Source organism: Hipposideros armiger, unplaced genomic scaffold (genome assembly GCF_001890085.2).
Source record: "Hipposideros armiger isolate ML-2016 unplaced genomic scaffold, ASM189008v1 scaffold_34, whole genome shotgun sequence".
NCBI lineage: Eukaryota > Metazoa > Chordata > Mammalia > Chiroptera > Hipposideridae > Hipposideros > Hipposideros armiger.
In genome coordinates, this window is record NW_017731384.1 from 4,357,593 (window position 1) to 4,374,065 (window position 16,473).

The window sequence follows — 16,473 nt, forward strand, 5'->3', positions numbered from 1 at the left end:
CCCCCCCCCCCCTGCTTCTCTGTGGTATTACCGTCTACCCAGCTGCTCGCTCTTCTTTTGCACCTCACCTCCCGCATCTAATCACTTGCCAAGCTCTGTTCATCTACTTGTTTTGAATTCATTTGAATTTCCGGAGACTCGCCTCTCGCCTAGTTGTGCTGTAACTGGACTCTGTGCACCTCTTCAGTCCATGCCCCATGCTGACAAGCTGTCCAAAGCACACATCTGGTTTACCTTGCCACTGTGTTTAAGTCACCGCAGTGGTTCCCAGTTGCCCTGAGCGTTTACAAGGCTCTGCTCCATTAAGCGCACCTTTTATCACAATCTTACTCCCTTTCTTATACTTTTGTATGTACTAGCTGTCCAAAACTTTTCCCAGTTATCTGACTATTCCATGCTGTTTCTAATCTGAGGGAGTTTTAAAAAAATTGAGTTATGATTCATACACCATAAAATTCACCCTCTTAAAGTGTGTGATTCAGTGGTTTTCAGTATATCCACAAAGTTGTACAACCATCACCACTATATAATTTCTGGGACATTTCTGTCACCCCAGAAAGAAACCTTGTACCCATTAGCAGTCACTTAGCATTTCCCCTCCCTCCAGTCTCTTGAAACCACTAATCCACTTTCTGTCTGTCTAGTTTTACCTATAGAATCGTACAGTATATAGCATTTTGTGGCTGACTTCTTTCACTTACTGTGATGTTTTTAAGTTTCACCCGTGTTTTAGCGTGAATCAATAGTTCACTCAGTATTATGGCCAAATAATATTTCATTGTATGGATACATTTTGTTTATCCATTCATCAGTTGATGGACATTTGAGTTGATTCCACTTTTTGGATATCATGAATGATGTAGCTATGAAAATCAGTGTACAAGTTTTTGTGTGGACATATGTTTTCATTTCTCTTGGTTATTATATAGGGGAAACACTGTGTGTTTTCCTTTACTCACACACTCATTAGTACTTCTCACACCAGATGTGTAGGTTTTCTACACACCAGGCAGTTCTCTTTGACACAAGCTGGATGTCCTATAATTCAGTTAAAATTTAACACAATGTATTTACCCAGACTCAGTGTCAGATCCCACAGATTAAGGGCTCCATCTCATGAGACTTCAGATGTCAGTTGAAAGTCCCAGGTTGTTACCTGTGCTTCTGACCAAGTGGCTATAAAAAGGAGTCCCCATGAACCCCCTCCTTGGGGTCTATGGTTTGCTGGAATTGCTCACAGAATTTAGGAAAACACTTACTTATGTTCACCATTTTATTATAAAGGATGTAATAAAAGACACAGATGAAGAGGTACACAGATCAAGCTATGTAGGAAGGGACGCATAGCTTCCATGCCCTCTCCTGGAACCCCAGTCTCCTAGCACCCCATGGGTTCACCAGTCCAGAAGCTCTCCAAACCCCAAACTTTTGTGATTTTAATGAAAGCTTAATTACATAGGCATGATCCATGTAAACTTAACCTTGAGCCCCTCTCCCCCTCCCAGAGGATGAGGGATGGGGCTGAAAGCTCCAGGCTTCTAATCCTGGCTGGTCTTTCTGGCGACCAGCCACCATCCAGGAGCTCATCAATAGTTGCCTCCTTAGAACAAAAGACACTCCTATCACCCAGGAAATTCCAAGGGATTTGGGAGCTCTGTGTCAGAAACCAGGGTCAAAGACCAAATAGTAGAACAAAAGATGCTGGCAGTGCTCCCATCATCTAGGAAATTGCAAGGGTTTTAGTAGCTCTGTGCCATGAACCAGGGGCAGAGACTCACCCATACATGTATTATTATTTCTCAGGTATATGTGTAGGAGTGGGATTTCTGGGTTATACAGTAATTCTGTGTTTATCATTTCAAGGAACTGCCAGACTGTTTTCCAAAGTGGCTGCACCAGTAACTCTTACAATACTTTTATAATACCCATACTTTTTCTTCTATTTGGGAAGCTTCATGGCTCCTCTTGGGCTCCTCTGGCATAAGGCAACTACATGGTCCAATGTCCACACTAAAGACCAATATGGAGGATGCTGGGAAGGCCTTTCGCATCCCCTGTACCCATCATCAAACGCTGGCTAAAAAAATCTCTGTGGGAATTTATAGATCCCCTCATTATCAGGGCCATTATGGCATCTACATAGCTTAATAAACCCTAGTGAGATTTGTACTTTAGAGCAATCTTAAGAATATTTGCTGCTACAACAGGTTAGCCCTCAGGAGAATGCTTGCCCTTGAAAGCCTCCCCAGACCAAGACCATTAATATATACCACATGCCTGGTACATGCTAGATGTTAATACAATTTGTTGGATGAATATAGAAATGTTGTCATCTCCAGTCAGATTATTAGACCAGATACACCTGTATAATCCTCAAATGAATCAGCCAAGTTATAGCATACTTCTTGTTGCCAGTGTCATCCTTACCCTTGTAGTCTCAACTGTAAATTCCCTGGATGAGTTTTAAATGACTCAGGCTTACTTAGAGACACCCCTCCAATTTCAACTGCCACTATATAAAGCACTTGTGGGATATACCTGAGAAGCCACTATGTATTCGTGGACTACTAAATACAGTAGACCTTTGACATTCAGTAGGCATAGGTCCTCGGACCCAGGGGAGACCACAAACATGAAGGTACTACCACAACACAAATATAACCACACACCACACAATTCTGACGTATTTAGATCCCTTTAGCAGCGTTACTATGCATGTCAGATGATGGGTCTGAAGCAGCGCTGAAATTTAGGTGCTGTGGGCTTGGCTACATTCATGTACCAGCTAAGTGACTGTCTTTTGAATACTAGACATAACACCAGCTTAAAATGTATACTTTGGCAAAAATACAAATACAGTATAACAGGGATTTGGGGGGACCATGTACAAGTAGTCAAAACTGCATATGTTAAATTTGTGAAACTCACGGGTCTTCTGTATGGCTGTTACTGAGCCATCCTCACTCGTCCTGTTCAACTAGACACTAGACGGAAAGCTCTTAGAACCCTTACCTATAATTACAGTAGCGTAAGGATTGCCAGCATTCTGCCTCTAGCTTCCACCATCTTGCAGGGTTTTCCCTGTACCGTCAGTACCTTCCTAGTCAAATAAGAGTCTATGCACGTGTCATATCCTTGTTCTCTCTCTCCTGGTCATGACTGGGAAATCATCTAGGTCTTTTAGACTATTTTTGACTCCTGCCCTCCCCACCTATTGAGTGAGCCTGGGGTTGATGCAGGGAGGGGAGTTAGAGTCAGAACCCCACTCCCATGCAGATAAGGGAAGGAGTGCTCACGAGGCTGCGAGCACAGATTTTCAACTCCCTTTGGAAGCCGTCCATTGAACATTGTTTTGTTTTGTTTTCACCTTAGTTACATAGATAGAGCATAATCTTTATAAAGAAAGACTTGCATGCATGAGGACGAATAGTATAGTTCTCCTTAGAGAATTCTTTCTGTGTTTCATTTATAAATGACATCTTTATGTCAACTTTTGTATAGATTGTGAGAATGGATAAAAATAGTTTCTTGTTGGGGTTAGGGTGAAGGAGAAAGAATTTTTAACATTTCCCTTACACAAAATTTCATGCAAATAATATCAAAATACAGACAGTAAGATAATATTCCTAACCAACGACTATATTATAAAGATTTTTATTTTCTGATTTCAGGCTAATGCTAGTGTTGTTTAGCTGAGACATTGTATTCTCTGTCTGATTTATTTACTGTTTCTACCCAAGATGGGTAATTCCCTTTAATTGTTTATCCTTTAAAAATTCTCAATTCAGGAAAGTAAAGAAAAAAATAGTTTCTTAATCATGTTCTTTATACGATATCCTCACTTTGAATGTTTATTTATGAGTTTCCTATCTTTTATTGTTCAAGTCAGCATATAAACCAATAGAGGAATATAGGAAAACACTTGTTCTGAATTGCAAAGTAGTCTATTTTATAATAGTAATAGAAGAATCAATTCCTGATTTCATTGTGTAGCTCCACCATGCTGTAGCAGAAATGGAAAAGGAAAAGTTTGATCTTCAAAAGCGGCACACTGAAAATATTCAAGAATTGCTGGAAGACACAAACGTACGTCTGAATAAAATGGAGGGCGAATACATGGCACAGACACAGTCCACAGTAAGTCTCTTTTTTTTCCTTTTCTTCCCATTTTTTGAAACTACCCTCTCAATCTTCATGTCCCCATGCTTCTCTGATGTGTGTAGGGCATAAATGTGATGTAGAATTGAAAGAAATCGCTTGGCTTCCCACCTGATACAGATTTATATGTGACAATGGGCGGGCTCTTGAAGTAGCTGTGGGATTTCACTCTGGACTGTTTGATGCCACATTTTTTTTTTAACCCCCCAGAAGCCTTTGCAAATCTTTCTTCTTGTGTTTTCACTGACTGTCAGTCTAGAGATAATTTCTTGCTTTCTTTCTGTTTGTTGGTTTCATTCTTTTTAACTGAAGACTTGACCGTTTTTCTGAAAATACTTAATACTAGTGTGAAGGAAATCAAATGGGAGGTAGGAGTAGTGTGACGACTCTAACACAGGTGTTCTTAGTAGATTCATCTTGACTGAAGGACCAGACACAGGTATCACAGGGGTACAGCCCGGAAGTTGCCCTCCTGTGAGGCTGCAGAAGCAGGCACGACTGCGCACCGCAGAGACCAGCAACTTTCCCGAAGATGGAGGCTCCCTGAGGCGCCTCCTCAGAGAGCTCCTAGTTGCAGAGGATAGGCCTGAAGGAGTGAATGTCTTCGGCTTTTTAGAAGCTCAGCTGACTTCCTAAAACACATACGCCTGGAACCGGGAGGCAGTGGGCATGCAGACCAGGGCTCTGCACCTGCCTGAGAGGCAGTCTGTTCCTCGTAAGCCATGACCTCACAGACTGGTAGAGCCTTGCATCCTCGGCATGGACGTCGTCCTCATTTACCACTCACAGCCCACCCAGCGCTGTCTGGCGTGGTCCGAGGACTTCCTTGAGTTTAAAGCTGTGGAATTTGAACAAGAGTCACTTACCCAGGCAGATCTTAGAGACCCCTAGACCAGCTCGCTGATCTGTCTCCCAGGGTTAGAAAAACGGGAAGCAAGATCCACAGCGATTTGTATCTGTTTGGTTCTATGTGGAGAATAAACGGTAGGGTGCCAGGAGGGGGTGGGGCAGGGAGACCAGTCAGGAGGATGGGTGGGCCGCTTGGATGTGGGTGTCAGTCTAGAGGTGAGAACTGGCAAATGATGATGCAATTCAGGGAGACCGAGAAGGCTGAAGGTAGTATCAGGTTTACTGGGGAAAATATCAAGAATTTACTTTCTTGGTAATAGATAGCATAATGATATTCAAAGTCATGAACAAAACCCAAATTTATATATGAAATACATTTTTGTCATCTATATTTGACATCCTACAGTTTCATCCTATATTTTCGCAAATGTGAATTGAATATATTAAGTAATTTTAAAGTTGAAATTTGTGAAACATATTGATTGCCTAAAATGTTTAATGCATTGGTATGTATTATTAATTAAATAATACGAAGAGAGCAGTGTCTTTTGCAGTGGAATCTTTAATTTTTATGAATTCGGGATGTAAAGAAAAGTGATACTTTGGAGCCAAGAGGTCACTGTCAGAAAAACTTCGTTCTATTTTTAATGAAAGTTGAATTTCAAAATTAGCATTCAGACCTTGTCATTAGATAATAGTAAATATAAAGAAAAATGGACAGAGTCTGTCAGCAAGATTGAATTTAAGAATCATCAAAACTAGACAGATCTTGCCGAGCAGCTCCTGATTTAATAATTAAACAAGGTAGAGTTCAAGGCATGGCTTAAGATGAAAGACGAGGCTGTCACTGAGAATTAGTTTGCCTGTTGTGCTGTTCTTTCAGGCTTTTCCCTTCTTTTGTTGAATCTTGTTTCAGTGCCATTTGTTGTAAACAGATACTGGTATAGATTATTAGATGTATGTCTTTTGGTATTGGCAGGGCTTTTCTTGTGTGAAACTCATCGTTAAAACCTGTAAACACTGGATTTTGAAAACAATGTTAGAACTGATAAATGTGAAAATTATAGCAAAATTAGTAGATGCTTGGGGGAAGTGAAGGCTGTAAAATATAGGGCTCTATCCCTATCAGGGTTTAGATACACTAAAAGCCTGTGGGTGGCTTTATTGAAATTTTAGGCTTTATTCGTAGAGTTCTTTATGGTTTTCTGTACCATGGATCCCACTGGCAATTTTGTGAAGTCTATGCACTCCTTCTCGGATAGTGTTTTTAAATTTAACAAAATAGCTAAGATTACAAAGAAAAGAAATTTTATTGGTTAAAGTTGTCAAAATATGAGTAAACCAAAGTCCTGATAAAGGAATATGTATGTTACTAAATGAATGCAGTAAATATCAAGGTTTAGCGGTGGGCCTACAAACTATTGTCATTTATGAATAATGATGAAAGTAAGCAATATTTAGCGATTATGGAACACTGTAATGGACTATAAAAATAGCTGTGATTTCTGTTAGGCATGGGTATTGCTAATCCTACCATGGTTTGTTGACTGTATTTATAACTGAAAGGAAATGCTGAAAGTGAGGGGGGTGAAAATAAAGACGAGCTGTTTTTTTCCTTTGAAATTCCCCGGCACTCTGAATTCTATTCATGGACCTGGATGGAGGTGAAGAGCCCCAACCATAATGAGTATCGAAAGGCCTTAGGTGCCAGAAAAGCTTTGTTAACTTTTTTTTTTAATCTTTGTCTTTTATTTGGCTGCAGTGTTTAAATTTCAGAAGGCATTAAAACAACAGCCATTCTAAGTATGGCTTTATGACACAAAGTTTAAATACTGCATTATTGGGCACAATTTTCCTTTCTCTTTTCATGTTTAGATACAAGTTCATACCCAAAGAAGGCAAGCCAGTTAGTCTGTGTAAGTTCCTTTTTATATTGGTTAAAATACTTTTAAACAAGTATTTAGCACTGATGTACTACTGAGAATCTATGTACTCTACTAAGAAACTTAAGAGTGAAACAGATGACCATTGAAAATGGTCAATCCTATCCACCAGTCTAAATCAGTGTTTGAAAACTGTCATGTATTATACAGAAACAGGTGGACAGAAGAGCTGGAATAGCAGCCAGGGACAACTGAGTGAGATGTTCACTATTATTAACTAACTATTGCTGTTAGTAGTGGCGTGCGATAATGCATAGAGCAATTTAGGTAGTCTCGGAGAGAGCTAGGATTTATCATGTGATAGTCGCCACCAGCATTCCTTCTGTGAACCGCATGATTATAAAGAAGAAACTTCCCAAATAGCACCAGTTCATCATTTTGAATGAGAAGACCATTTGAAAAAATAGACTTGATTTTTTAGAACAGTTTTCGATTTACAGAAAGTTTGAGAAGATAGTACAGAGAATTCCCATATACTTCCCACCCAATTTCCCCTCTCAGAAACATTGTGCATTATTTTGGTATACTTGTTACAATGCATGAAGATTGATACAGTGTTAACTAACTGAAGTCCATAGTTTATTCAGCTTTCTTTAGTTTTTACCGAATGTCTTTTTATCTTTTTTCTCCAGGATCTCATCCAGCATATGGCATTACATTTAATTGTCATGTCTCCTTAGGTTCTTCCTGGATGTCACAGTTCCTCAGATTTCCCATTTTTCATGACCTTGACAGTTTTGAGGGATACTGGCCAGGCCTAGATTAGAACGCCCCTCTCTTGCATTTTGTCTCATGTTTTTCTCACGATTAGACGGGGGTTATGAGTTAAGGCAGTAAGATCACAAAGGTAAAGTGCAGTTTTCATCACATCATATCAACAGGATGTACGTACTATTAATGACTTAGCACTGTTGAGATTAACCTTGATCACCTGACTGAAGTGGCATGCATGTGCTAGCTTTTCCACTGTAGTTACTCCCCGCTTTCTCCTGTCTTCTTCGGAAGGAAGCTACTGTGTGCAGCCCATGCTTAAGAAGTGGGGAGTTATGCTTCCGGTACTTGAGGGTGAAGTTTCTACATATATTATTTGGAGTTTTTCTACCTGGGAGATCTCTTCTCCCTCATTTATTAATTTATTTAATCATTTGTTTATATCAGTATGGACTCACGGATATATTTTATTTTATACTCTGGATTATAATCCAATGCTACTTTATTTTGCTGCTCAGATTGTTTCAGCTTTGGCTGCTGGGAGCTTTTTCAGTGGGCTTCTGTACCCCTTTGGCGTACCCCCATCAATGTGGGTTACATGGAGAAGGACATTAGAAGCCGAGGTCTGTGTGCTCATTCCTGCTGGGGTGTCATTTCTTTTATGCCTCCTCACCTGACAAAGCAGGGGCATATTTTGTATTATTAACCTGTCTATGTATGCATATCTATAAACATTGCTATATGTAACCATCTGTAGCTATATTAAGCTAAACATGACTTCTTACTGACATCTGTAACTCTAATTCATTACCATATGGATTATTCTAGCCTCCTTTCCTTGCGGAGCTGTAAATTCTCAATCCAACAGTGGGAATCTGGCTTCCACCATCTTCCACCCACTTAATTAATTGTTCAGTTCTAGTATTCATGTATACCAGCATCATAGTTGTTAACGCACACCTCCATGGGAACCAACTTTGTCAACTAGAGTACAGTGCCCATGTGCAGTTCCTTTTGCATTTCGTCTTGGAGACTCCACTCATTTCAAAATTGCTTAGGTCATCACATTCCCACCCCATTCTCCCCTCAATGAGGTTTTTTCATGTATTTGTAACGTAACTAGATTTTCTTGTCACAGCCTATATTTCTTCTTGGGATCCCCCCAACTCCTAAATGATTTTTTTAAATTTGCATATAATTAGGTTCATTCTTTGTGCTTTAAAATTCCATGGATTTTGACAAATGCATCAAAACTAGACAGCTCTTGTCCTTTATCCACCCTTATAATGTCATACATAATATTTTCACTGTCCTAGAAATCACCTGAGCTTCAACCTGTTTATCTCCTTCCCCTCTCCCTAAAAGTCCTGGTGACCACTGATCTTTTGTACTGATTGTATAGTTTAATCTTTTCCAGAATATATAATTGGAATCATATAGTATGTAGCCTTTTCAGACTGGCTTCTTTCACTAAGCAATTATACATTTTCCCCATGTTTTCTATGGCTTGCTGACTCATTTTTTTTTATTATTATTTTTTTTAGCTGAGCCATCCTGCCACCTGTTGGCAGCTCAGTGGCTGCTCAGCTTGGGCTGGGACTCGAACTGCTGTTGCTCAGAGCTCAAACTCTTGAGCGAGCTCTTAACCAACTGAGCCACTCGGCCGGCCCCTGACTCATTTTTTTTTTATTGCTGAATAACATTCAATTATATAGATGTGCCATAGTTTATCCATTTACCTACCGAAGAAGTACATCTTGATTGTGTCTAGCTTTTGCAATTATAAATAAAGTTGTTATAAACATTCATTTGCAAGTTTGCATGGACATAGTTTTCAAATCAGTCACGATTTAACAGTTTCACAAGAGAAATAAGTGCATGTATGTATCATAAAACATGTATTAAAGTGTTCGTAGCAACATTTTTAACATCTAAATATGGAAAACAAGCCATCAATAAAATGGATAAATTATTTTAGGTATATTTGCACAATAGAATACTGTATGTAGCCTTGAAGAAGTTTAAACTGTTAGATGCCATGGCATGGATGAATCTTACAGACATATAATATTCATGACAACAGTGGACCCCAAAGAGTAGATAATCTGTGATTTCATTTATAGAAAATTCAACAAAAGCAAAGTTAATTTTTTGTGATAGAAGTCTCAGTAGTGGCTACCTTTGTGTAAAGGATGATTGCAGAGCAGCTGGTAATGTTTACAGATTATAGTGACTTGTGGGTGTTTTCAATTTGTAAAAAAATTATCAGAATATATACCTTAGATTTGTGCATCTTTTTGTATATATGTCATATTTCAAGAAGTTTATGAAATAAAATACATTGTTCCTTTTGCCATAGGGGTTGAAATTTGAACTCTAAATAGTTGCTGAATACTCACTCTTCCTAATTTTTGAGTCCTACAGAATTTCAAACAAAGTTTGTATGTAAAACTCCTACGTTTCTCATTCTTTGTATTGGTTGTATAATGGAAGGCCCATTGCATAGTTTAAAGTTTCCTAATATGTTACTTGCTGAAAAGCATGTCTATATTTCCTACCACAATAAAACCCTGGATTAAACTTTCTCTTAATTCCCAGTGTGCCAATTCTCTTGTCGTATTAGATTTAGAACCTAGAAGATTTATTATGACTTTTGCCCCTTCTCACCTCCTTCATTTAGTATTTGACTTACTCCTCCTCTTTACTTCTCTGAAAATGTTCTTGGATCCGCTCTCCTCCCTTCTGTTTCCACAGCTACCACTTGTTTTCAGGCCATTGTTGCCTCATTCTGGGACTCTTCCAATAACCTTCCAGTTGCTCTTCCTGTCTCCCCTTGTTCCGTCTCTCACAAATGCAATTTGTCCTATTTCCCCTGATCGAGAACTTGAATTATTAATCCAATGCCTATTCTAAATACTCCTTACAACCCATGTCCCCTCAAGAACTCCAATCTCGTCTTCCGAGTGCTACCCCTGAGTTCACAATGTGGGGGAACTGTCTCTGCGCCCAAGGTAACCTGTTTGTCATAAACTGTACTGTTACTTGCTCCTTCCTTGATCCTGTTGTCACATATCCCTGAACCCTTATTCTACACTGTCTGTTATCGCCTGAAAATAACATTCTGTATCAGCATCTTTTTTTCCTGAATAGTTTTTTACCTCATTTTGAGGCCTCCACTATTTTGTATCTTGTCAGTTCATTGCATTCCATTTAAAAAAGATTATTTTGGCAAATATTATTGTTGTCCTTAAGGTATTTGTACACGCCTGTGTTTTTAGGTTTTCCTTTGACGTTATAAGTTTTAAATTTCTTTTTTTTATTTATTTTGCTTTTATTTGAAATTGACAGTTCACTGGGGTGGCAATGGTTAGTAAAGTTACATAGGTTTCAAGTGTACAATTCTGTAATACATCATCTATATATCACATTGTGTGCTTACCACCCTGAGTCAGTTCTCCTTCCATCACCATATATTTGACCCCCTTTAACTTCTTCTACCACCCCCCACCCCCTTTACCGTCTGGTAACCACTAAACTATTGTCTGTGTCTATGAGTTTTTGTTTCTTCATTTGTTTGTCTTGTTCCTTTGTTGTTTTCAGGTTTTTTTTTGTTTTTTGTTTTTTAAAGATTTTTTTTTTATTGGGGAATTGGGGGGATGGGAACAGTGCTGGGGAATTGGGGGAAGGGGAACAGACAAGTTGCTGTGGTTTTGTTCTTCAGTCTAGTTGTGGAGGACGTTGCTTCACTGGCCCAAGTTGGCACCATCATTGCGCGCTTCCCGGGCAAGGCAGATCAGTCGCCGGCTTCTGGACGGCCGCTCACTGCGGCTGCTGGCCGCTCACGCTGGCTNTTCTGGACGGCCGCTCACTGCGGCTGCTGGCCGCTCACGCTGGCTGCTGGCTACACACGGTAGCCCATGGCAACCCACTGCTACAGGGGCTGCAGCCTACGCCGTCGCCGGCAACCCACGGCAGCCCAGCTCCAGGTTGAGCTGTTGTTCATCATCTTAGCTGTGGAGGGCAGTGTCACTGGCCCTCATACGTGGGATCCGAACCGGAGCCCTCTGGCGTCCCAACCCAGTTCTTAACCATCGCGCCACTCGGCCGGCCCTGTTTTCAGTTTTATACATTACTTTTGTACGCTTTGTGCTTACTTTATTTTGTGTAAAACACAACAAGGGTTAAGAAAATACTTTAAAAATAAATAATAAAAATAAGTAAATAATAAAAAGAATAATGTCATCATATTTGCTTCTTGAATCAGAAAGTTGTATCAGACATAGAAAAGTATTTGATAAATATAGATCTGAATGCAGAGGCCTGTGGATGTGATGTTTTATGTTAATTGATTTTCAGATGTTGAACCAGCTTTGCATACTGGGGGAGTGGGGCTATTCTTTTTATTTCTGTTATTGATGAAGTAACTGGGACTCTACTCTTCATACTTGTATGATACTAGAGTAAGAATTGTTATTAAAAGGTAAAATAATCTTGTTGAATTAGAAAAATCATGTTATAACATTCAGGATGGACAGTTTAATTTGTTTATATGAGAGAAAGATTATATATAAATTTTGTTGAATGAGATTGTTTAATCGTTAGTCTGCATTTTAGTGCTGACTTTATAAAAAAACAAAACAAGGAACTGATCAGTTATTCACTGCAGTTTGAAATGCAGGACCCTCAGGTAATCATATACTATCGCAGTCACATTGCTACTACCTATTAGAGAGAGAGAAAAAGAGAGGGAGAATGAGAGAGAGAGGGAGAGTTTGAAATTTTATTTTTAGAGCATTCAAGTTTTATATTTTAAAACTGATGCCTTAAAAGTTTTTTTTTCTTCATATTTTAAAACTGATGACTTCTGATTTAATTTAAGCTAATTATGGTATATATTTAAGAAATCATTGGGTAATGAGCCATCTTTATTTTAATAGGATATTTAGGAGACATTTTGTGGTAATAGGTTATTTCTGCAACTCTCTTCCCCTAGCAGATTATACATCATGTTCATGAGTCTCATTTCTCTTGTAATGAGTGTTCTTAGTAAAGGGCCTGAGAAATGAATAGACTCTCAATATCCTGCCCTTTATTATCATAAATTATCCTAGCAAGGAAACATTACAACCTAACAATTACAGAATTAAAAAAAATCCTACGTTGGGTATGGTTACCAACAACAATAATAATTTGGGAGGCAAAGAAAGAGACCTCAAGTACTTCCAGTGTTACATTTTAGCTTTCTTATATAAACCTTGTTTCAAAATCATATGTCTGCCTGAGGTATTTGAGCAAATTCTATGTTAATCCCATGAGCAGATCATAGTCTTGGAGGCAATAGAATGAAGTGAAGTAGGTTTGGGGTCAGGGAGATCTTAGATCTAATTCTGTGGTGGCTGTTATCTTCTTCATCGAAATACGTTGGTTGTCCATGAAGTTGTGGGTGTTTAAGTACAGAAGAATTTTACATATATTCTCATTTAATTTGCTAAGTTATATCCATTGTTTTTGACATTCAAGATATTTTCTGTAGTAGATTCTCTTGTGATTTTGATTTATTTGAATCTCTTTTAAAATTTTGAAATTAATTCCTTTACTTATATAACTAATAAAAATTTTTATAGAGTTGGGCTGTGTTAATCTCCATACTGAACCTATTGCTAGCTCTCTCTTACATTAATCCTTTCTTATACTTTTGTTGACTTGGTTACTAATTCCTTAATGATAGGATCTTCCAGTTTAGATTTCTCTGTCTGGTCCACTGAGGCATCAAGGGAAACTTTATAAAATAAATGCCTTTTATAAATTCATATAAATTCATTTTATCCTCTCATCCCCATTACTTACTAATTTGTTTACACTCTCAAAGTAAATTAAGTTGGGTTAATCTGTCCTAACCTTTTCTTGACGATTCTAATTGACCAGGCTTGCCAATAATGCTTTTAACAATTCATTTGAGAACCATGGTAATTATGATCATCAAACTTTGTCCAGTGAAGTCTACCTTCTTCCTCTTTTTGGAAATTAAAATTGTGTGTATTTTGAGACATCGGAATATTTCCGGTGATCAGTGAGTGATTCCTCAATGACTGGTTCATTAATTTATTGGCGAGTATTTTCAGTATAATTTATGGGATAATTGACTTGTGTGTGGTTAGGTATGGCCTTTTCAAATGCCAGGACCTCTCTATTTCTCTGCTTCCATCATCTCATTACAAGCTACTCCTGACTTCTAGGCACCAGATTTTCCTAACCCCTGTATGAACACGATGGTCCAACTTTTATGGTAGAAAGCATTCTTTAAAACAAGAAAACAAACAACAAGAAAAACTTGGTTAATTTAGAGGTTGGTTTAATCTTTATTAGTATGGTTTACAATACATTTGCTTTTTATATTCTTATCTTTAATAGGGTACATATATTTTTTCAGGCTACTTAATGACACTGAGTGTTACACAGTCAGTCAGAGGCTGTTTTAACCATGACCCATTCTTTTAGAACCAGATGGTCAAAGAACTGGAGTCCCGTGTCCAACAGCTGACTGGAGAAGCAGAGAACAGTAATTTACAGAAGCAGAAATTAATTCAAGAAAAACTGGAACTGGAGAGATGTTACCAGATAACATGTAGTGAATTACAAGAAGTAAAGGCAAGGTATTGTCTGAAGTCAGATATCTCTCAGGTGTGGCTACAGAATACTGATATTAACTCTGTAACGTTATCTGCCCAAATTAATCACACCTTGTGCATTAATTAACCTTCGGAGGTTTCCAACCTAAATACTGCCATTTGTTTATTGTTTAAGTTTCATTTAAAATAAGTATAATGCTTTAAAAAAAAGTTGATAAAAATGTAGATACTTATTTGATGTATTGAAAGATAATGCATTTGGATTTGGTTGACTAAAAAAGTCCATTCTGGGGATTGATTCTAAATGTACTGAAAATATAGTTTATTCTCTTACTGCTTTTAGGTGCAACACACTACAGAAAGAGAAAGATCGTCTTATAGACGATTATGAGCAAAACATGAAGCGATTACAAACCAAATATGATGCTGATATAAACCTTCTGGAACAGGAACATACTCTTTCAGCTTCTAAGGTATTATATACGCTGGTAGATACGTCCATACAAGTTAGTCATTTATTTTACTGAGCTTATAGCCATGGAGACCCATGTAGAAGCTATTAATATTTGGCATTGGCAATTAGCCTTTCCTTTGCTTTATTCTTGAAATAACTGAACTCACTTTTTTGGTATTTAAAATACTCAAAATGTTAAATGTCTGATGTATAGCATAATATGAATATTTAATGAGCTGAATTCTGCAATTATAAGTTAACCCTTTTTAGTACCGCAGGTTTTAAAGGAGGAAACATAAATATCTGAAAAGAAATGTTCAGTTGTGTTAATGGTTCAGTTTTAGAGTAACTATATACATTATTATTATTATTATTATTTTGAAATCTTGGTTATGTTTTAGTTTTCCTGTCATCACATACTCATAAATGACCCATAGACACCCCACTAGTACCCACATACTTTGTATTGGAGGATTGACATTTTCTGCAAAGAAAATCCTATAGCTACATTCTAAGGTAGTCAATTACGTGATATTTCATGAATTACATACATGTTCCAGTGGATTTGGTTTTAAAATTAAAATTTTAAAAGTTTTCTGTAAACTTATTATTCTTACATGAGTATTATATTTACATAACTTTAAATATTATACAGAACTTACCTTATATATTTACTTTAAAAGATTAATTTTTTTACTTTAAAAACAATTTTTTTCATTCAGATTACAGATCATTTTAATTTTGATTGAAACTTAAGGGGGGAAAGAGATAAATTTATTCAACCAGAAGTTGTAGGATGGTACAAAATTCAATATTCTGTTTTTTATTATTATTCTTAATATCCTTTTAGGCATCTGGTATGATGAAAGAATTAGAACAGAATCTCTCTCAATTAAAACAACAATTACAGAAATCAGAACTGCAAAGAAAGCAACAATTAAAGGTGAGTCTTATATTTTTACACAGAAGAACAATGCCTAAAACTCACCTTTCCTTTTCTTGATTTATATGTACAAATAAGAGTAAAAAAAAAACAAAAACCCTTAGAAATGGAAGTAGCCATTTCTGATTCTTTTATTGCATTGTATCATTTTTTATCATATTTACTTTACTTCTTTTAATGAAAGTAGATGATGATGGGATATAGAGAATAAGCAATAATTTGAATTTGAGTAATGTCTTTTTTGAGATTAGTTTAAAGAATAAAACTTATTTCAATATATTGTTTTTTGTTTTGTTTTGTTTTGTTTTTTTAGCTGAGCCATCCTGCTACCTGTTGGCAGCTCAGCGGCTGCTCAGCTCGGGCTGGACTCGAACCACTGTTGCTCAGAGCTCAAACTCTTGAGCGAGCTCTTAACCAACTGAGCCACTCGGCAGGCCCGTTATTTTTATTTTTTATTAATTTAGTTTTTGACATATAATTGAGATACAATATCCTATTCAGGTGTACATGATAGTGATTTGATCTTTATATACATTAGGAAATGATCCCTGATAAGTCTAGTTACCATCTGTTGCTAACCATACAAAGCTATTACAATATTATTTACTATATTCCCTATGCTGTACATTATATCATCCCCATTACTTATTTATTTTATAACCAGAAGGAGTAGTTTGTAGTATCTCCTAATAATCCCCTTCATCTGTTTCACCCCCCTGCCAACTTCTTCCCCCTCTGGTAACCACCAGTTTATTTCCTGTATTTCTGAGCCTGTTTCTGTTTTGT

At 37.5% G+C, this 16,473-nt stretch overlaps 1 protein-coding gene across 2 annotated transcripts in view; it reads left to right on the plus strand.

The window, feature by feature from the left end:
- CEP112 (centrosomal protein 112) overlaps positions 1–16,473 on the plus strand; it is a 355,787-nt gene that overhangs the window by 73,738 nt on the left and 265,576 nt on the right. For both annotated transcript variants that reach the window (XM_019637812.1, XM_019637813.1), the window contains exons 12-15: positions 3,994–4,137; positions 14,160–14,314; positions 14,634–14,763; positions 15,595–15,687. In XM_019637812.1, coding sequence (XP_019493357.1) covers positions 3,994–4,137; positions 14,160–14,314; positions 14,634–14,763; positions 15,595–15,687 — 522 coding nt within the window. The remainder of the gene's footprint in view (positions 1–3,993; positions 4,138–14,159; positions 14,315–14,633; positions 14,764–15,594; positions 15,688–16,473) is intronic.